Source organism: Cuculus canorus, chromosome 6 (genome assembly GCF_017976375.1).
Source record: "Cuculus canorus isolate bCucCan1 chromosome 6, bCucCan1.pri, whole genome shotgun sequence".
Lineage (NCBI taxonomy): Eukaryota > Metazoa > Chordata > Aves > Cuculiformes > Cuculidae > Cuculus > Cuculus canorus.
In genome coordinates this window covers 37,806,528-37,829,155 of record NC_071406.1, presented here as the reverse complement: position 1 = coordinate 37,829,155, position 22,628 = coordinate 37,806,528, and the positions used below count along the sequence as shown (strand labels likewise).

The 22,628-nt window shown below is 48.1% G+C and overlaps 1 protein-coding gene across 1 annotated transcript in view; it reads right to left on the bottom strand.

Annotated features, from left to right (window-relative positions):
• Nucleotides 1-671: 671 nt before the first annotated feature.
• Nucleotides 672-22,628, bottom strand: part of CPS1 (carbamoyl-phosphate synthase 1) — a 109,242-nt gene continuing 87,285 nt past the window's right edge. The window contains exons 31-40 of the mRNA XM_054070644.1: nucleotides 20,265-20,342; nucleotides 18,737-18,844; nucleotides 18,485-18,574; nucleotides 17,605-17,775; nucleotides 14,927-15,001; nucleotides 12,312-12,410; nucleotides 5,513-5,572; nucleotides 4,780-4,892; nucleotides 3,486-3,615; nucleotides 672-2,142 (exon numbers count right to left, since the gene is read on the bottom strand). Coding sequence (XP_053926619.1) covers nucleotides 2,044-2,142; nucleotides 3,486-3,615; nucleotides 4,780-4,892; nucleotides 5,513-5,572; nucleotides 12,312-12,410; nucleotides 14,927-15,001; nucleotides 17,605-17,775; nucleotides 18,485-18,574; nucleotides 18,737-18,844; nucleotides 20,265-20,342 — 1,023 coding nt within the window. The 3' untranslated portion in view covers nucleotides 672-2,043. The remainder of the gene's footprint in view (nucleotides 2,143-3,485; nucleotides 3,616-4,779; nucleotides 4,893-5,512; nucleotides 5,573-12,311; nucleotides 12,411-14,926; nucleotides 15,002-17,604; nucleotides 17,776-18,484; nucleotides 18,575-18,736; nucleotides 18,845-20,264; nucleotides 20,343-22,628) is intronic.

Sequence of the window (22,628 nt, the reverse complement as noted above, 5' to 3'; positions counted from 1 at the left end):
ACAAAAATATCATCTTCTCCATTTAATTAGGAAACGTTAAAAGGTTTGTATTTAAATTCTCTTCAATGTAAGGGGGAAACAAATGTTACAGCCTGACTAGATTCTTCTCTATCAATTACATTATGCAGCGATAGACACTGAGATGCAGGAGGAAGAGGAACAGAGGCTTTCGGTACAATTTGGCAGCTGATTGTTGTAGCAAAGCAGATCCTGCAGATGGTCAGAGCAGGGGGGTTCACCTGCATCATATGGCATGGCAGCACCTCCTGTCCTTGCAGAGATAACAGCACTCATCCCATCTGCTGAAAGCTTCCCGCGGGCCAGGGCCGCTCCGACTGCGATTTGGTGACACAGAATCATGGAATGGTCTGAGCTGGAAGGGACCTCAAAGCCCACCCAGTCCCACCCCCTGCCATGGGCAGGGACACCTCCCACTGGATCAGGGGCTCCAAGCCCCATCCAACCTGGCCTTGAACCCCTCCAGGGATGGGGCAGCCACCACTGCTCTGGGCAACCTGGGACAGGGCCTCCCCACCCTCACAGCAAAACATTTCTGCCTAAGATCTCATCTCAATCTCCCCTCTTGCAGCCGAAAACATTTCTCTCATCCTGCCCCTGCCCTCCTTGACCAAGAGCCCCTCCCCAGCTTTCCTGGAACCCCTTTCAGCACTGAAAGCTGCTCTAAGGTCTCCCCACAGCCTTCTCTTCTCCAGGCTGAACAACCCCAACTCTCTCAGCCTGTCCTCATACAGGAGGCGCTCCAGCCCTTGAACCATCTCCGTGGCCTCCTCTGCACTCATAATTTAGGTTACTCTGGCAAATATCAGAAAAGTTATTCAACTTCGAATCTTCCCAACTCCAGGATATGCTGCACACGTGCTGCAATGTGCAGGAAAATGACAGACTTGTACATTCCTTAATGTGTAGGGGCAGACACCGTATGTGCTGCAGGATGCATGGAGCTGCTGAAGTCTTTTGCCAAGTAGACAGCAAGTGGTAACACGCACCGTGTGGCAGAGCGGGCATCTGGTCCGTAGACGGCAGCATTTCCAGGCGTTGCCAGAGCTGAAAAGGCAGCAGAGAAGGCTGGAGCGAAAGTGAACGGGTCACTTTATTGGGAGAGACAAAGCACTGCAACACTTTCACCTCATTTTGAAAGGATTCCATTTTAATGCCCACCATCACGGCATGAAACGTTGGACAGCAGCGCATGAAATCTTGGGGGAGTTCTCCACTTCTGAAGCCAGACACAAAGCTGAGAGTGAGCCTTTATGATACAAGGCCAGCATCTGAATTCAGAGCATTGAGCCAGAATTTAAAATGTAATAATAATAGCCTGAAGGACTAAGCAGAATTTGGAAGGACTGCAGGACACAGACACTCAGCTTTCCTCTCTCAGCAAATCTAAGAAGATGATTCCTGGCCAGGATTACAAACCAAACAAAAAATAGCTGCATCCTGCCTGTCAGCTGTGGCAGGGAATGATGGGGAATTCATGTTCCTCTGTTTTTAAAGAGCTCCTTTTACACTCACCACCGCGGCAGGGATCTATGCTATCATCAGGTGGATCAAGCAGAAGGATGTTTAATTGTTACATAAAGTCATAAAATCCTCACTAATCAGCGGCGTGTCCTTCTAGGAGAGTTTGGGCTCTAGCAGCCCAGGACGAGAGAGCTAGGAGTAGGGACCCAAGAAGCACTTCTAAGGAGGAGCAGGCTCCGTTATGAAAAGAGGGAACCAACTCCAGGTGGGATCACTTGTGTCTCCTTTCATCTGCTCTGCTACGGTGGTGTCTGGATATACCCATCTAGTAAGTAACTTCTGGTTGATCCTAAGCGGAAATGGGAGAAAAAGGCGGAGAGGCTGGAGAGAGGACGCCTTTCCAATACACCATCAAGAGGACTGGCTAGGAATTAGTTTGTGCGAGTCGGAAAAACAATCAGATACTGTAAAATACACAGAAAGATGGGTAGGTGGATGATCTGAGTTGCCCTCTCTTTGTGGTGCCCGAAGCAGCAAGACTGCAGGTTGAAGATGGTTCCTCTATGCAGTGCTTCCATTGTCAACCTGTCTGTAGTGGAAGAGGCTCCAGGAGTCCAACTGCCCAGAGTGTTTGACAGCTTCGGCAAAAAGCTTTGTCACCTGTCAATACAAAGCAGAGAGGACTGAGCATCGCAAAGCCTTCTGCAGAAGGTTGAGCAACAGAGCAGGCTCCACGCTTCCACACTGTCACCCTGTGCAGGTCCAGTCCTTGAGTCCATCCAAGCCAACACCAATCCCAAGGTGACGGCGCATGGGTGACTCCAGCCCTCCGGAGCCTGCCTGGCCGGCTGGAAAAACACAGCGGTACTGCGCTTCTTCAGCGAGACAGCTCTGTCCCACGAGATCTGCTGTTTCCCAACTAGAGCCCAAGCCTTTCTGAGAACACAGAGCAGCTTTCCTCTCTCAAACTCAGAGATTAAATCTCTGCAATCAAGAGGTTCGATGAAATGTATCGAGCAGGTGTGGTAATAGATTCTGGATAGGGACCCCTGCTCTGTGTGCATTTTGCTGGCAAAGGATGGGTCTTCAGCGTCCCAATCCCGTTAATTGTGTTTGGCATTGTCCCGTCCCTGACTTCCAGCTTGGCAATCTCCCTGCTCTCCACTCACTCCAATCACGGCAGAAGATTCTGCACAGCTGGACACCAGCTCAAGTCACTGGGTTCCATGTCAGCGCCCACTGAAATCAAGGGGAATTTGGCTGCCGTGCTCAATGAGAGCCAGATGAAGCTCTTCTGCGGCAGTTGAAGCCACTTGCAAAGGAAGTCGAGGTGGTGCTAGCAGCAGGAGTCCCACTTTGCATCGCCAAATACCTCTTCCCCATCAGCTTTGTCAAGGAGCTACAAGCATATAATGACTGGAGACTCCAACAGGACAGGCAACAATTCCACCTGGATGCCACTTTGGGACTGGATTGCCCCAAGGATCATTCAAGAAAGCCCAGCTACATTCTGCTGTAAGGTTTAAGGACCATAATCACAGAATCAGAGAATGGTTTGGAGTGGAAGGGACCTCAAAGCCCACCCAGTCCCACCCCTGCCATGGGCAGGGACACCTCCCACCGGATCAGGGGCTTCAAGCTCCATCCAATCTGGCCTCAAACACCTCCAGGGATGGGAATGGAAAAACAACCCACTACAAACCTGTTCCCATGCATAATTTAAACATTTTGCAGGGAATCCGGTGCAAGAAGTCTGCTCTGAAGTGAGAATGATACAGGAACAGCTTCAGCTGCAGTCCAGGACTACAGATCATCTTCTTTTTGTTTTAGTTTTGCATAGTAGCAAAAAGAAAATGCATTCAAACCATCGCCACGATTTTCAGGCACATTGTTATTTGTCAGAGAGAATAAGGGTTCAAACACACTGGAATCTAAGGTCACGAGTGCTTGAAAGCTCTGAAGGCTCTTATGACTCAGAGGAGAAAGAATAACATGGGAAGTACCTGGAAATTAGTGAGCAGAGCAATCCCACTGTCGATAGCCATCCTCCGGATCACATAATTATCCTGGACAAACTTGGTGTTGCTGTTGGGCAGGTTAATCACCAGATCTATTTTCCCATCCCTTAGCAGCCTGAAGAGACAACGCACAAGGCAGTTCCATGGTGTGTCTCGCCTACTGGAAATCTTTGATGGACAGCACAGGCGAGCAGGGAAAAAATGCTAGAAATCTTCATTTGCCTTTAGCCTTACACCCCGAGAAATGGAATTTGGGCTTTATTTCTAGTCTGTTCAGTGGTGCAGAGCAATATTCAGCTTCATCCAGATCAGCACAACTCTGTTAAAGCTGTGACTGACTGTCATTAAAGGCCAAATGTTCATACAATCACGGGATGGTTTGGGTCAGAAGGGACCTCAAAGCCCATCCAGTTCCACCCCCTGCCATGGGCAGGGACACCTGGAACAACATTAATGTTCAGGTCCCTGAGCTAATAAGTCTCGTTGTGGACATCTTGATTTAAGTAACATGAACTCCTCACTGTGCACTAAGACCTACGTGACTCTCACCTCGCACTAAGTGATGCACTGAAGTGGCAGCTCACAGCAAACCACAGAAATGGGTCATGGATCACAGAACCATGGAATCGTCTGGGTCAGAAGGGACCTCAAAGCCCACCCAGTTCCACCACGGCCATGGGCAGGGACACCTCCCACTGGATCAGGGGCTCCAAGCCCCATCCAACCTGGCCTTGAAACCCTCCAGGGATGGGGCAGCCACCACTGCTCTGGGCACCCTGGGCCAGGGCCTCCCCACCCTCACAGGGAAACATTTATTCCCAAGACCTTGTCTAAACATCTCCTCTTTTAGTTTAAAACCATTCCTCTTTGTCCTATTGCTACAGGCCCTGCAGAAAACTTTTCCCCATCTCTCTTATCAGCCTCTTTCAATCCTGGAAGCTGCTCTAAGGTCTCCTCAGAGCCTTTTCTTCTCCAGGATGAACAACCCCAACTCTCTCAGCCTCAGGTTCAGATTGCACACGCCCTTGCATGAAAATGTAACATGGAACAATACATCCTAGCCCTATCAAACAGGACTGTTCAATGAGATGTTCATTAATTAAGCTGAAACCTTCCTATTGTGGCAGTTCCAGACAGAATAAGATAAAGCAAAACTTTTGGATTGAATCCAAAGTCTCATTATATCACTCCCATTGATCCCAACAGGGCTGGCAATTTGCCCCTTTTATTTGCTGTACCAATGTTAACATCAATTTGTCAAGGCGAATACAACTCCTACCTCCTGAGGGGAGGGAGGCTCGTGCTCTGGCTCTCCTGCGATGGCCAAGCCACAGGACTTGCTGGGATGCCGTTAGCATTGAGCCAGTCCGAGGTTGCTTCTGTGGCATAAAGCTGTTAAAGGAATAAAAGAATACTTACTGTAAATTCCAGTACAGAAAGGAGCTGCAGGAAAGCTGGGGAGGGGCTCCTGGTCAGGGAGGGCAGGGATAGGACAAGGGGAAAGGGTTCGAAGCTGAAAGAGGGGAGATTGAGATGAGATGAAGAAATGTTTTGCTGTGAGGGTGGGGAGGCCGTGGCCCAGAGCAGTGGTGGCTGCCCCATCCCTGTAGGGGTTTGAGGCCAGGTTGGATGGGGCTTGGAGCCCCTGATCCAGTGGGAGGTGCCCCTGCCCATGGCAGTGGTGGAACTGGGTGGGCTTTGAGGTCCCTTCCAACCCAAACCATTCCATGATTTTATGATCCTGACTGCAAGCTGAGAGCAGAGCCAGGGCTGGTTTGGCCCTCAGGGCTCAGTCCTGATTACTCAGTCAGACAACCATGGAATCTTGGGGATACTTGCTTTACTTACTTTAAGGATCACCCAACTAAAAATCCCTCTTGTACTTTGCAAACTGTTTTTCTCTCTGTCTCTAAAGAAACTCCCATGTTCTTCATTCCTTCTTCATTCCTCTAGTGGGCTGCGTGTGGTTCAGATTTGGAAAACTCTAGCTTTCAATACGTGAAAGCACTTACCTTGAACCCTTCCTCGTGCAGTAGTTCTGCTACACCAAGAAATCTGGGGCGGAAGGACTTCTGGAAAAGAGAATGCATTAGATAGAGCATCAGTGCTAGGAATGAGAAACAGTGTTTTGTTGGGTAACACGGGCCCCTCCAGCCTTTGACTACGAGGCAAACATCCCTCTCTCCATTGAGGGTGTGTTTCTGTGGGGGCAGACACATCCGAATATGCATGGACAGAGCCATTCCAAGAAAACTATCCAGCTCCTGAAGCCCGTGGCACGCCATGTGTTCCAGCACTAGGGTAAGCGTTCCCATACCAGCTTCGACTGCACCTACAGAAGATTCACTAATGCATGTTGAATATGTGGGCATTTCCCTTCTTAAAATACAGCAATTAGAGTCTCATCTGCTCTTAAATAAACATCTTTTCAATCATTGCTCAAACATTCAGCTTCCTCTTGCCGCAAATAACAAATAAGGACAGGCTTTGGGCTGCCTTTGGATGCTCTGTGTGCACGTTCACATGAAGAAGGGCCTGTGTATTCATTTTTAACTCCACGGAAACAGAAATCACAACCCCCCTCAGGAGACTGGAACATCCTATTCCCATGAGAACCTGGACACCCACGTATGTAGGACACCTTTGAAAGACTCATAAAGCACACACAGATCCAAGATACTTCCATTTAGATGAGATGACCTGCTGTAGACACCTGCACTTGGACAAGCCATTTGAGAGCAGCAGGGGAGGGAAAACTGGATGCCAGCATAGCTTTCTTTTGGCTGGCAAAGCAATGCAAAGATCAGATGCAACAGACGTGCTTCTCACTGCCAAACCTTGCTTAGAATCCTAGCTTGGTCTGGCCAGTTGCAAGTAAGATCACTGCAAGCTCCTTTCTCCCTGCTGGAGCTACCAAAGCCTTAACCTTGATAGAATCACAGAATAATTTGGGTTGGAAGGGACCTTAGAGATCATCCAGTTCCACCTCCTGCCATGGGCAGGGACACCTCCCACTGGATCAGGCTGCCCAAGCCCCATCCAACCTGGCCTTGAACCCCTCCAGGGATGGGGCAGCCACCACTGCTCTGGGCAACCTGGGCCAGGGCCTCCCCACTCTCATCGTGAAGAAATTCCTCCTTCTGTCCAGTCTAACTCTGCCCCTCTCCAGTTCATCCCCATGGCCCCTCATCCTATCCCCACAAGCCTTTGTAAACAGCCCCTCCCCAGGTTTCTGATGAGTGAGAGCACCATGTTCTGAAGGGTGAACCATTTCCTATGAAGAAAAGGAGTCAACGGGGTTTTTTTGAGCACCCTGGAAAGGACCTCACTCTGAAAGCCATCTCATTCCGTACACTAACTGGAAAATATAAATACACGGTGTGACAGTGTTGGCAGCTCCCCAGCCAGAGAGAAAGGGTTTGCCTTCTAGTCAGTGGCGGTGGTTTTCACAATAGTATTATAAACTTCTATCAAACATGTACTGAGCGCTTGTGACACACAGAACAGCCTCTCCATGAAAAGAAATTACAGCTGTCAGCTCCCATCGCAGCAGCCTCAGATTTACAAGCCGGCGGAAAGAACCTGTGTAAGAAACCATTCATTACTAAAGGTGAAAAGTACAAGCAGATTTATTTAGGGGGAAGATATTTAGAATCACAGAACGGCTTCGGTTGGAAAAGACCTTTAAGATCATTGAGTCCAACCATTTATCCATCCCTGCTAAGTCTGCTACCAGACCATACCCCCAGGTACGACATCTGCTTGTCTTTTTAACTCCTCTAGGGACAGTGACTCAACACCTCCCTGGGCAGCCTTGTCCAGGGCTTGACAACCCTTTCAGTAAAGAAATTCCTCCTAATATCGAACCTAAATCTCCTCTGGTGCATCCTGAGGCCATTCCCTCTTGTCCTGTCACTGGCTACCAGGGAGAAGAGCCCAGCACCCACCCTGCTACAACCTCCTTCCCAGGAGCTGCAGACAGTGATGAGGTCTCCCCTCAGCCTCCTCTTCTCCAGACTGAACAACCCCAGGTCCCTCAGGCACTCCTCGTAAGGTTTGTGCTCTAAACCCTTCCCCACCTCCTTTCCCTTCTCCAGATGTGCTCCAGCCTCTCAATGTCCTTCTTGTAGTGACGACTGAACCCAGGATTTGAGGTGTGGCCCCACCAGTCCAGGGGCACGCTCCCTTCCCTGCTCCTGCTGGCTACGCTGTTTCTGATCAAGCCAGGATGCTGTTGGCCTTCTTGGCCACCTGGGCCGCTGTTGGCTCAGCTGCTGTCAACCAGCACCCCTAGGTCCTTGTCCTCCCGGCAGCTATTCGGCCACTCCTCTCCAAGCTGGAGCTTCACAGGGTTGTCGTGACCCAAGTGCAGGACCTGGCACTTGGCCTTGTTGAACTTCATGCAACTGGCCACAGCATTAGGAGAATTGTGTTCGTTTATCAGAGAAATTCTATTTCTTATAACCTCTCGGTCCTGTTTGCTAGCACACCTGACTGTTTGTAAAGCGCTAGTTCATTCAATACCACTTCCCCATTCACACCAAGATCCAGCTCAAACCGAAGCCAGCTCATCTCGTGCAATCACCTCGAGTTCTGTACCCAGATACTGCAGAGCAGGCAAAAATGCTGGTGGGGACGGGCCCAAGGCAGAAGGTTACCTTGAAACAACAGGCTTGGAGGGCTAGGATTTAAAAATAAAGTCCTCCAGCAATGCCTTCCGCATCTCGTGGTCACCAGCGCAGCTGTAAAACAGATGCACTCCATCCCAGAGTTATCATTGAATAGCCCAATCAGGGAAGAAAATCAAATGAGCTTTTCAACTCCTCTTGCACGAAATAGAAATTACTTAATGGCAGACTCAGGGTTTCAGCAGCACAGATTTCTCCGATTGAGAAAAGAGGTCAGATTATCAGCTTGTGTAACTGGCAGAGACTCGTTTGTGTGACAGGAAAGCCATTTACCCCAGGAGGACATCAGGCCTGGGGACCTCGACATCAGCAAGCACTCACAACTGATGGAAAACCCAGCGGTGCAGGTGCCCACCCAGCCTCGGGCTGTCCCGCAGGTGTCAATAAGCGCTTCTCTGTTGGCTCTTGCGGATGATTGCTGTGTTAGCAACACTCCTGCATGGCCCTACCTGGATACCTGCTGGAACACCACCTTGGAGCACACCAACACGGAAGCCCCTTGGCAGGGCTGGGTTCATCACCTGGGCGTACTGGGACCTGCGTGGGCTGCAAATGGCAGCACAGCCCTGCGAGTCTTGGTTTGCAAAACCAAGTGAAACCTTCCCAAGGAAACAAAGGTTTCCCTCTCCTGTTCCTACTCTCCCTACAACTACTTGACTTTCATCCTCAAGAAGGCAGCATCCTCTCCACTCAAGATGATTAACAGCAATGACAAATAGGTGCAGTACAATGAATAACCTAAACAGCTGGAGCTCAGACACATTTGAGGGAAAAAGAATCCAGCACCATTTCACTTCTTATTTCTCTATTTGCAAGACCTAAAATCCCAGTCTAAAACATCAGAGCAAGCAGCTAATTGTGAAGCAATGAGACCTCTGAAAGCTTAGTGTGTTTTGAATCACAGAATCATAGAATCACTAGCTTGGAAGGGACCCATTGGGTCATCGAGTCCAATGGTTTAGGTTGGAAGGGACCTCAAAGCCCATCCAGTTCCACCCCTGCCATGGGCAGGGACACCTCCCACTGGATCAGGGGCTCCAAGCCCCATCCAACCTGGCCTTGAACACCTCCAGGGATGGGGCAGCCACCACTGCTCTGGGCAACCTGGGCCAGGGCCTCCCTGCCTTCACAGCAGAATAATTCTCGCCAAGATCTCATCTCAATCTTCCCTCTTGCAGCTGAAAACCATTCCCCCTCATCCTGTCCCTGCCTTCCCTGACCAAGAACCCCTCTTCAGCTTTCCTGGGCCCCTTTCAGCTCTGAAAGCTGCTCTAAGGTCTCCCCGCAGCCTTCTCTTCTCCAGGCTGAACAACCCCTATGGATGGCAAGTTTACCACCCACTGCAGATGAAACACAGTGCCTTCCTTGAAGACAACCACGTGGGCTGGAGTATCCATTCCTGACAAGAATGAACACCAGAATAGCTTGCAGAAACCATCCCATAGTTTGATAGCCAGAAGCCTCTGCACGGGAAGGGACCTCTGCCCTGTCACCCCCTTAGAGCAATGCCATTTAAACACTGAACACAGAGAGGGGGAACTTGGCACCTGTCCTTCGGAGCCTGCATTTCCCATCTGATGACACCCCAACAACTGTGCCAGTTTGATGAACATGACCTCATGTTTCTTCTTCAAACGAGACCAATGCTGCTCGTGACCACAGCCCACCATGTGCCTGTTTCTGCAGTGAAAGGCTCCCCTTCCCTCCCACTCGTTATCCTCAGGGAAGGCCACCAAGTCTCCACGCCGGGTCTCAGAGAAGATTTCAGCCTTCCCTTCTGACAAGGCTTCACTGTGGCTGCCCCATCCCTGGAGGTGTTCCAGGCCAGGTTGGATGGGGCTTGGAGCCCCTGATCCAGTGGGAGGTGTGGAACTGGGTGGGCTTTGTGGTCCCTTCCAACCCAAACCATTTCATGATTCTATTATTCTAGGCCTTCCCCTCTCCGGATTTCAAAACAGACCATTGCAAAGCAGGGAGGAGCCGAACCCCAAGAGCAGTGAGGGAGCAACACACACTTCTCAGCATTAACTCCTTGTCCAGGGGCTTAACGATACAGCAAATAAGCTGAGAAGAAGCGAGAACTTTAAGCGACCAATCTGTTATTTTCAAGTCTCTTTTGCAAGAAAATGAACCGTAAATCACCCACTATAAAGGACAAAACCTTGTTACTTTTAAAAGGTTTGGGAGACTGAGCTTTTGGGGTTGTTTTATCTCTTTTTCCCTTCTTCTTTTCTTTTCCTCAGGACCTTTGTACAGAAACATTTGGCTCAGTTTAACAGATGCTGATACAGAAATGTTTTCTGTAGCTAAAATTACTCTTTGCTGCCTATTCCCTTTTAGCTTCTATCAGGAAAACAGGCTTACATTTTAAATACTTTTTCCTTTTTCCTGCTCCTGGCTTTTCTTTTCCCCTTTTTGAAACGCTAGGTTAAAATCTACAGTGAACAGACGTAGAGCACACACAGAGCACCGACTGCACAGACTTGCATCCTCAACTTTCAAACTCGATCCAGGTAGCAAGCAGGACTTTTCTGCTAATTTGAGGTATCTTAGAGCACCATCTTCAATCCGGAGGTGTGTGTATACGTGGAGAGTTGAGGACTAAGCGCTAAACTGTGATAGCAGATGTCATGGTCCTTTCTGGCCACTTTTCACACACTTCCTTCACATCCCTTGCTGGCCCAGACAGCCCAACATGTTTTTCACACCCCAGTTGTCTGACAGGAAAATTCACCTCTTCTATTTCTTTAGTTTTATTGGCTTTATGCAATCATGTAGGGCATAAGCTTACTACAAGCTCCTTAGGGCAATGGCAGGAGGCAATCGGTCGTCTTTACAGGGCCTAGGAATGTTCTAGGTGTGGTGGGAGTATCTGAATTTCTTTGAAGAACACACACGTATCTCAAAGTTTACAAGTGTTTCTGAGCTCAGCACCTCCTGCAGTTACTAACCGTCCTGGGATAAAGAACCAATACTTTTTGCTTTTCTGGCCAGCTACCTTGTTATCCTGAGAGGCACATCCTCCTTGCTGAAACAGACTGGGAAGCACAGGATGCTTGGGATTGGAAGGGACCTTCACAGGTCATCCAGTCCAGCCCCTGCCACTGGCAGGGACATCTTTAACTCAATTAGGTTGCTCAGAGCCCCATCCATCCTGACCTGGAACGTTTGCAGGGATGGGGCAGCGACCACTACTCTGGGCAACCAGGGCCAGGGCCCTCCCACCCTCACAGCAAAGCATTTCTTCCTAAAATCTCATCCCAATCTCCCCTCTTGCAGCTGTAAACTGTTCCCTCCGTCCTCTCCCTGCCCTCCCTGATCAAGAGCCCCTCCCCAGCTTTCCTGGAACCCTTTCCAGCACTGGAAGCTGCTCTAAGGTCTCCCCAGAGCCTTCTCTTCTCCAGGCTGAACAACCCCAACGCTTCCAGCCTGTCCTAACCTCACTGCATTGATGTATGTTCCCATCATGACTCCAATAAGGAGAGGATGGTGACCGTGCCCTGCCTGGTGGAGGCCTCATTGCCCGACAGTGTCACACCAGTAACCAGCCCACAAAGCCATCAGGTCTTCCACGCTGTCAGATGAAGCTACAGCTCTGCCTGGAATGAAATCTGGGCATCCATGGGGAAAGCCAAGCAGGTTTGGCTTTGCAGCATGGAAATTGTCTCAGCATTTTAACGATTGGAGAAGAACTGATTTCAACAGGTCAGGCAGAAATGAAGGGAGTTTGTGTGTCGGGATTGGAAAGCAGTACCTCCACGTCTCCCCGGGGGAGGGAGCAAGGAGCAGGCTCCAAGCTCTCCGTGGCTGTTTCTCTAAACCTATGGGCTTTGTCCCCTGCCAGAAGATGGCTTCCAAGCCTCTGACCCCAGGCCTCTGCTTGCAGCAATCCCAGGATTTTGCCCCAGCAGAAACCACCTGGAGCCAGAAGAAAAATATTGTCCGGCTCCATGGAACCCAGCAAAGACCCACCATGGTGTTTGTTCCTCACTGCCTCGTTGCACTTCAGGATGGACTCCAGAGGTGCACGTTTAGGCCATAAAGACATGTGAGCAAAAGCAAGGCTACAGTCACCAAGTGCATCTGCGTCAGCCCTTCATCAGTTCTGAGCTTTGGGACTCACCTGGATTCCAATCAAAACTCCTTCCTTTGGAAAGGTAAACCCTGTGGCGAGCATCGCCTTCCGGAAGGCAGAGTACACGTCCTCCCCAAAGCACGCGACCTGGGCAAATGCACAAAGAAGGAGGTGTGAGGGAAAAAGCCAAAACGAACCCAAGAACAGTTCTTTGAAAAGAAACAGGAATGACATTGTAAAACAGGCGCTTTGGGTTCTTCATGCAGAATCAAACTGCCTTCCCACAGAATCTGCGGGCAAGGGAGACGCTAAATCAGAAAATCATTGCAGGCAAAGCGTATCATTTTAATAAAGCAATAACGAAGGAATACACAACACTTCAGTTTCAAACAGCACGCTAAGGAGCGATGGGAACTGATCCTGTCGAGCTATGGGAATCACAGAATGGTTTGGGTAGGAAGGGACCTCAAAGCCCATCCAGTTCCACCCCCACTGGATGGGGCAGCCACCACTGCTCTGGGCAACCTGGGCCGGGGCCTCCCCACCCTCACAGCAAAACATTTCTTCCCGAGATCCAGTTCTCTCATTACACCTCATATCTCAGCTCTTCTCTCTAAACTCATCCTTGAGGGATCAGCCTGATCCACAATGCAGCTGGCCGAGGGGTCCTCTCCTGGATGCTCTAGGGTGGTGGACAGCCCCTTCCCTGCCTGGTAGGCTGGGAGCAAGGGTTTCCAACCAGCTGGGAGAGGTTGATCATCACAGCCACAACGCTCAAAGGGATCCCCAGCACTGTATCTCCTACTGTTGTGGGAGCCACAGCTCCCAGCAAGATCCAACTCTGCTGGAGAGATCTGACAAATCCAAGCTCAAATCAAGGCGTGTGCGTGAAAAGTGTCTGGAAGGAATAATTGAGCGTTTTACCCAAAGCAAGTTATTATTCTTACTTCACTCATAAGGAAGACCTTCATAACTGTCACATTTTATGGAATTTGTGAATATGGATCTTTCCAACTCATAAAAGTTAATAATCTCTCCCTTATGACCAAGGTAATCTCTAACTCCATATAAAGCACAGAAAAATAATTCTTGCCCTCAGTTACATTTTTATTCCTTTTTTTTTTTTTGGAGGGGGGTTGTCTGTGTAGTCAATTTTGTTGTGAGAACAAGGAAGTCATGAATGTTGCTTGGCTTTTTTCTGCCTGTTAATCACGCTGAGAGGAAAGCTGCGATATTGATTCCTCACATTTTATAAAGAGTGAAGTGATTCTGGAGAGGTGCAGGAGACCCAGGGCTTTCCCTACCACCTACTTGGGTATCAGAGTGCTTTTTTGTACTAAAATACTCTTTCCTAAAGAAAACAGCTCAGGGAGACACACCCAAGCTCAACCCAAACGGAGCAGCCCAGACTCTGCCACCTGCCTAGCTATGGTACTGCAGAGTTAAGGCTAATCTAATTACCTCCATACTTAATCACTTCACAGAATCACAGAATCATAAATGCTGGAAAAGCCCTCTAAGCTCATTCAGTCCAACTGTCAGCCCAACCCCATCATGCCCACTAAAGCATGTCCCAGAGTGCCACCTCTACAAGCTTTTTGAACTCCTCCAGGGATGGTGACTCCACCCCTGTCCTGGGCAGCCTCTGCCAGGGCTTCACCACTCCGTCAGTGAAGAAGTTTTCCCTCATATCCATTCTAACCCTCCCCTGGTGGAACTTGAGGCCTTTTGCTCTCATCCCATCACTTGTAACTTGGGAGAAGAGCCCAGCACCCACTTCACCACAATCTCCTTTCAGAGAGCTGCAGAGAGCGATGAGGTCTCCCCTCAGCCTCCTCTTCTCAAGGCTGAACAACCCCAGGGCCTTCAGCCGCTCCTCATAACCCTTGTTCTCCAGCCCCTTCTCCAGCTCCGTTAATATCTCTTCCAAAAACAGAGATGGAAACTCGTACCCCTGGAAGGGCCCACCCAGGCTTCCTGAGCCTACCAGGAAGAGGAACAGCTTTGCGTCTCTACAGTGAGCCACACGGCACCAGAGACACATTTTGGACACACTGCTCAGCTCTTCTGGGCAAAGAGTGGGCAAAGCAGCCCCATGACCCCCCTCATCCTACCGACAGTTAATACCGCAGCCATCACATTTTATTCATCCTTTCTCACCTTTGGCACCTTGGAACATGCCTTGATGGTTACCAGGCAACAACAAAAATACCATCACCCCCTCCCATATTTGTTGCCTTTAGGCAACTAGCACATTCCAAAACCAGACGCTGATGACCCGGAGTCTTGATATTGCTATCGTGGCATCGGTTCATGAGGGGGGTGGAAAGCTGTAAGCACTTCCCCGTCTGGAAGGAGGTGATTCATAAACCAAACTCATGCACTGAGAACCTCCCAGAACCCCACAGCATTCAGATAAACTCGTTTCAGGCTGTCACACCATCCAGGTCCAACTCTGACATGCAGGTAAAGAGGGACATCCAGTGGCTGAACAAACCGGCTTTTCCAGGGCAATGTGTTTTTAGAGATAAGAAAGATGTTTTCAATTTTCTGAAGAAGCTACAGATGCCATCATGATTCAGGCAGTAATCAGATCACTTTCAAAGATTCACGACGTTTAAAGGCAGATTGGTTTAAAAAAATATAGTGACTTTAAAAGGTACCTCCCCAGTCGAGGCCATTTCACATCGGAGCACCGGGTCAGCATCTCGCAGCCGGGGCCAGGAAAACATCGGGGCCTGGTGAAAGAAAGAGAGGGAGGGAGAAAGAGAAGGAAAATTTAATGGATCATTTAAAAAAAAGAAAATCCAGCTACAATTGGAAATGACAAGAAGAGATAGACATGAGTTAATCCAAACAAAGCTCTGGTCAAGGCTGACCAGCAAAGGAGGACTTGGCAAATGACCTCCCTCAGCATCTCGATGATGTGTTTCATCAGTAAATCAGCTTTCTAGCTCCTGTAGCCCTGCTGCTATTTTGATGGCAGGTTTCTAAGCTGTGGTTGACGAATATCACTACCATTTTCAGGACACGTTCTAATGCACAAAGGCTGTGAGGCATCTCATTCATGAAACAAGGAGAGAGATTGTCTGAAACCAGTCGGTTTTAGAGAGAAAAGTGTTCTCCAAGAGAAATTTTTCATTCACAGGAATCAAACCTTTCCACAAGACACTTTGGGTGCAAACCACATGAAACTTGAAAGTGATTTTCATGTTTGTCCTTTCCATACCTGTAATTGTTTTATATCTTTTAATAAACATATTAAATGCTGTGATCATTATCATTATAGAGTCATGGAATGGTTTGGGTTGGAAGGGAGAGAGTAGGTCACCCCGTTCCAACCCCTCTGCCAGGGTTCGGAACATCCTGGAGGGGTTCAAGGCCAGGTTGGATGGGGCTTGGAGCCCCTGATCCAGTGGGAAGTGTCTCTGCCCATGGCAGGGGGGTGGAACTGGATGGTCCCTTCCAACCCAAACCATTCGATGACTCTATGAATGGCATTTGCATAAGGACAGCATCCTTGCTGTTTAATAAAGCATCTATTTTTAAAACCAAAGACATCATTCTGTTCTTGGAAGTCCCTGGGGGTAACACTGCAGACAAGACAGCTGCTGTTTCCTGACGCCTAACAATGACCAACTGAAATGTGACAGCAGAAATTCATTGCAAAAGGTTTCCCCCCAGAATATCATCTGTCTTCATGACTTTTAGATCAGTTTTGCTTCTTCTACAATTGACTGTCACTTCTTATACAGTGACAAACTCAACCTCACAAGCTGAGATATGGCACTCAAGGTGTATCGTTTCTAATGCATATTTGTCTCGAAAGAGAACAAGCACCAAAGCCTGCACCGGCTCCCTAATTTTTGCCTGCCACAACCACGGAAATGCAGCAGCAGGGGCAGACACTGGAACTGCAAATAAATCCTACTCAAAGCTCAGTCAGTCATGCTCTACGCAGGATTTAACCTTGGCCAGGCCATGATGCTTGTGTCACCCCGCACACAAACACGGCAAGACAATATTTCAGTCGCTAAAGCTCCAGTGGTGGGACTTCAAATCCACAATGGAGCAGCTATGTTGGGAAAGAAACAAAGAGCTTCATCGTCTCTTTTCCAAGCATTTAAGAATCGCTGAAGAAAAAATCCAAGCCAAAAATCCTATGCAAATAATTCTAGCAATAAAAACATAAGTAGACAGAAAATACAGTGCATTAGTAACAAGGAGCAGGTTTAACTGGAACAGCTTTAGCGTTTCCAAAGGTATTAACAGGTTTTTATATGTGACAAATCCACACAGAACAGAGCAACATAAAGGGCTCTGTAGTGTATTTTTCAAGACTACAGCTGGGTTTTCTGCTCTGTAGCCAGTATTCCCAGGAGAGACAGAATTCCTGACAGTTCAGCTAACGACAGCACAGAAGCCCTGGGTCTAAATAACAGGAATTTATAAAATAAATAAGACTCACAAAAAGAAAAAAGAAGCTCAGGTTGGAGTTTCAGCTAAAGCTTATCTGCAGCATCAAAATAAAATGCAACACTACTTCTAGACTGACCATTTGCCAACAGCCTGAGCCAGCTAAGGCCACAGATTTGCCTTGAGTTTTAGTAGGTCTGAACATTTTATCAGCGGAAAGAAGCTGGGCATTTTCCTTTTCCTCAATTCTCACTTGATATGGAAACTATTAAAGCTTGAAAGTTGCTGTACAAACAGTTCTCATTATCTGCTGTATATTCCACACTGCTGTTCCAGATTTTTATGATTAGGCACTTCAATTAATTGTTTTCCTCCCATTAAGCTTGCAAAAATATCTACAGTTCACTTTGGTGCCTTGGGTGCTGTAGAAGCTTCGTCATTCTAAAAAGTCAAAACTTTGGCCCCACGGAAATCAAAGGATCCAAGACTTTCAGCCTCGTTTTAACCAGTGGTGCGTGCAAAGGGATTTCATGCATTCCATGCTGACATCCCAAATCCTGAAGATAAAATGCTGGGGCCACTCAAAACACAAATCTGTACGTGTCCACGCGTATATTCAACGGTGTTATGAAACAGCCTCAGTGTTTGGTCCTGCACGTGCACATTTATTGTGCAGCGCCTCAACATGATTCACAGGAGGTCAGAAGTAAGAAAGAAAGGGAGATTGATTTTGTTAATAACCAAATGCTAATTTCCCTTTGATTTCTCTCTAAGATTCCGCATAAACTATCTTAACAGAAACTCCAAAAGGTCAATTTAGCCCCTGGCCAATAAATAAATGATTCTCTCTGGGCATTAACGTAATAATTGTCTGTTAATGAGCTCCGTTAGGGGGTTTCTGCTGGTTTTCTTTTGGGAACCATACCTTAATCCCAACATAGCTGGAGGGAATAATGGGATGCTCCAGCGTGGGAAGGGAGGACTCATTAATCTCTTTTCCAGTCATCACTTTTGTGGCCACATCGATGAAATCCACCCCCAGAGTCTTGGATACAAAGGGGAAGGAGCGAGAAGCCCGCAAGTTGCACTCTATGACCTGATGGGAGGAAAACAGAGAAATGCCAGGGTCAGGGACTGTGAAGGGAAGAAACACGTTGGGTCATGTCTCTGGAAATCAGTCCTTACTCCTCTTGGCACAGATCCTCTTCCAACTGTCAAATGAGAGGCACAGAAACTGTGGTCCATGTTACAAACAGCGATGAGGGACGGGTAGTGGGTAGCTTGAGGTACAAGGAGTCTGCTGAGGTTCATCCCTATTGTCTGAGAAGCAGAACTTTGGAAAACAGGTTGTGCTCGGCCCTCTGTTAATGTGGGAACTTGTGCCCAGGCATCAGGCACAACCTTTAGAAGCCCACCTCAGGCTTTTTCCATCAGCAACAGAAAGCCAGCTGCTCCCACAAAGGGTCAGACATCTGCCGTACTACTGCTCCTAAGAGCTCCTAGGACCAGGCTAATCCGATAACCATCTTAACGGCTTATATTCAAGAACTAAACACTGAAATTGTATCACTTTCTTTCCGATGACTTGGAAGGCTTATTGAAACGATCAAAATAGCTAAAGGTGAGAGTGTATCAGAAATCTAAAAGCAATGATATTCAGCTCACTGGATGAGGCTGCAGGTCCCAGTGCTGCCCATCATTATCCAATCTGATAATATTCCAATCTGATAATTTTGGGAAGGACAACAGGCCACCACAAAGCAAATACTGACAGACAATGCACGAGCAATCACTAGAGCTCTTACCAGCACATCGTTGCCTCGCACCAAAAACTGAACGTTGAAAGGCCCAGAGATGGCAAAGGCATCGGCAATCTTTCTGGTAGCAGCTTTTACCTACAAACAAGCAAATAAAGTAAAAACGCGCACCACACTGCCTTTAAAAAACATCAGGGATTTGATTTCTCCACTGGTGACTGAGTTCTCCCAAGCAAAGAGGGAAAAGCAGACCCAAACTCTTCTTCTCCGTTCTCCTTTCAGTGCCAGTGCAACACACACCTTCTCCAAGGCTCCCTGGCTAATGGTCTGCGTGGGTAACATGAGGGTGGCATCTCCAGAGTGAACGCCGGCATCCTCCACGTGCTCCGAGATAGCGTGGGAGATAACCTATGCCAGTAATGAGAGAGCAGTTACTCCCCTCACCCTCTCACATGAGCTGCCCCCCCCCGCCAACCTCCTTGTCTTCTGCTAAGCCCAGCACAGTCTCCCAAATCAGGTCCTATCCAAAGGATACAGACAGAAGGGAAAAAAGGGAATCACCCAAGATGTTGGGGACAATAGGTCTGAAGCAAACACAAGGCATATAAACAATGGGATCATGTTCATGACGGCTGGAGCACTTCCCGTACGAGTACAGGCTGAGAGAGTTGGGGTTGTTCAGCCTGGAGAAGAGAAGGCTCAGAGGAGACCTTGGAGCAGCTTCCAGTGCTGAAAGGGCTCCAGGAAAGCTGCGGAGGGGATTTTTAGCAAGGCTTCCTGTGACAGGACAAGGAGGAATGGTTTTAAACTAAGGGTGGGGAGATTTAGACTGGATCTAAGGAAGAAAAATTTCCTTGTGAGAGTGGGGAGGCCCTGGCCCGGGTTGCCCAGAAACAGGCACATTCCTAGTAATGAAAACCTTAAAGGTCAGGTTGGATGAGGCTCTGAGCAACCTGGTCTGGTTGAAGATGTCACTGTTTATCAAGGGGTTGGGCTGGATGACCTGTAAATGTCCCTTCCAACCCAAACCATGTTATGATTCTACGTCTCTCACATCATAATTAGTCAAACTGTAAACATGCTAAAATCTACCACAGTTGGCAGATCCTAAGGCTTCCTTCTCTCTAACACACACTGATTAGAAGGTAAGAGATAATTATGTTTTAAGGCAGCTCTGCTTGCTGCAAACACAGAGAGTTGTCATTCCCCCATAGAAACAGGTAGGGACTAACATTATCTGTATGTTATCTTTTCTCCTCTCTTTTTGTTTGCGGTGTTTTAATCACACAAACACAAGCAGAGGGAACGCAGGCCTGAGGATTTAAATTGAATGAACTGAATGAGTTGAATCAAGGCGCACTACCCCGATTCCCAAAAAGGGATCTTGTCTCCTGGTTAAGAATGAAGATTCAAAGCAGAATCCTACTATTAAATAAGAATTGTGCAATTCTTTTGGTGAAAACCATATTTGATTAGCAATGAAACGCAAAGTGAAGCTGTGATAACAAACTGACTGGGGTGATAGCGTAACACATGCTGATATGGCTCTGATGAGAGTAATTCATGAAGGCAGTGATCTGCAAACCCAGTAAAAGTTCTCTTTTAAAAGGAGTCATTCATGTGGTCAAGCAATGCTTAAAAAAGAACTGTTTAGTTCTTTACAATAAGAGCTTTTCAAGCACAGTGGTTTTGAACCTAAGGTGAATTCATCTTTTCTTGTTTCTCAGCATGAAACCATGGCTCTACAGTAAATCATTCAAACCATCCAGTTTAGGAATTCTCCAGTCCTGAAAAGAAGTTCACTATTAAGGAAAAGCAAAGCTCTTACCCTTCCTGCTGTGGCTACCGCATCCATTTCCACTTCACGGGCATCTTCAATAAATTTCGTGAGCACCACAGGGTGATCCTGTCACCAAGACAAGACAAAAGAAGAAAGTTCTTATTTGAGAGTATTTGGGGATCCGTCCAAGGGCTCTACTCCTCATCTCTGGAATGGCTTGGGAAGCAGAACCCCACAAGACCAATCTGTTAGTATCCTTATTGCCACAGAGAAGTGGAATTTGCAAAGAAAAATGACTTTGCAAAGAAATAAAACATGGCATGATTTCCCCAAAGCCACTGATGCATTAGTTTGAGTCCTTCATAACACCACCATGATGGGGAAAACTGGGGCAAAACCACAAAGAGGTGAGACCATGATAGAAAGAAGATGGTGGGACATGTGCACGGATCCAGTGACCTCTGATCTTGTCTCCCAAAGACGTTTCTTACCTGCAAGTACTTCAGTTCTTTGTTCCTCTGAGCCTCCCAGCCACCTCACTGAGCACACTGCTTCAGAGTCAGTGATTCTTGGCATACTTAATGACTTTCTAACACCTCCCACTGGATCAGGGGCTCCAAGCCCCATCCAACCTGGCCTTCAACACCTCCAGGGATGGGGCAGCCACCACTGCTCTGGGCAACCTGGGCTACAGCCTCCGCACCCTCAGCGTGAAGAATTTCTTCCTAATGTCTCATCTAAATCTTCCCCCTTCCAATTTAAAGCCATTCCCCTTTGTCCTATCCCTGTCCTCCCTGATCCAGAGCCCCTCCTCAGCTTTCCTGGAGCCATTTCAGCACTGGAAGCTGCTCTAAGGTCTCCCTGCAGCCATCTCTTCTCCAGGCTGAACAACCCCAACTCCCCCCAGCCTGACCTCATAGCGGAGGTGCTCCAGCTCTTGGATCATCTTCATGAACTTGTCCTTGACTCTCCTTACCTTCCCTGGCATTCAAGGGTTCCCTTCCCCTTCTCCCTACCATTTCTGGGATGCCAGCACACAATTCCTGCTCTTCTCTTGCCTCCCAGCCACCAGCTCCAACAGCCGGTTAAAAATCTAATCCACGTTCTTCCAGGCCAGCTTTATGCCTCAACATTTTACCTGTCCCATCCACTATTAACTGCCTGTTATTTATTAGAGAATAAAATGGAATAAATGACAGCCTGTGCATGCTCAAAAGGCTCCTCTTGAAAAAACATAAAGCAACTCCAGAAGTTACAAGACGCAATTCCTTACATTCATCAGTGCAAGGGTAAATTCTCAGGCAAGGACAATGCCGCAGCCCGCACCGTTTCATAAATCTAGTGCCTTGTGTCCTGTAACTTCTGTCTTGCTGCAGTTTTTCACCGGGAGATTTTATACGTGCATACAACCTTGTTTACTCCGATCTGCCTCAACTCGCACAAGAAGTTTTGAACGTTATTGACAACATAAATACCATAATGACACAGAACCGTTACAGCAAAGTAGCTAAAACAAGACAACAGCACCAGTCGGGGAGACTTTTGGGTGATGCTCTCTTGGATGGAGCAGAACAAGGAATGGTTTTGAACCCAGAAAAGATCCTAGAACCATAGAATGTCCTGGGTTGGCAGGAAGCCACAAGGAACATCGAGTCCAACTCCTGTCACTGCACAGGACAGCCCCAACATTCACACCTTGGGACTGAGGGCAAAATGAAGCCTGTGTCCCACGAAAATGCTCCTGTTCAGTTGTGTGTTCACAACTAACATTGCCGGTACTGTGGAACCACTCACAGGCCACAAACCCTTGGTGAGACTAAAAAAGCCTCCCTAATTTAGAAGCAGATTACAATATTTTGCTCTGGTTTGCCTCTTGCTACCTTAGCTTCAACTATAGTATGGCTTTTGTCAATAGAAAATACTGCACGAAGAAAGAAGCCTTCCCTCGCACAAGCATTTAGCCTGTAAATGTAGTGTAAACCTCCTGACGATCAGGGCCAGAGCACCCAAAGACTCGTGGTGAGCAACTGGGCATGTTTGCAGCATCAGGGCTTTATTTGTGGAGCAGAACTGGACATCAGCAGGATCCTATGGGAACATCCACTCTTTCCCTTAGGAATACTTCACTGATTACCAAGACTCTACAACTGCAACTCCCAGCGCGGCCTACTGTACCACGGAGGAGACCTCTCAGCAGTGAAGAGCAACACTGCCCAACTCAGGCTAATCATGCTGTGATGAGTTAAGTGGATTAAGGGTCGTTTCCCCTGGCTCCAGCCTCCTAGATGGGATCCATTGCCATCACAAAGCCATCCAGCGGGAGGAGAAAATCAGCGTGGTTTGGGCTGCCACTTGGCCTGCTCCTGTGAGCGTGTGGGGAAACAAGAGGCAGGGGATTGAAGACGGAATATG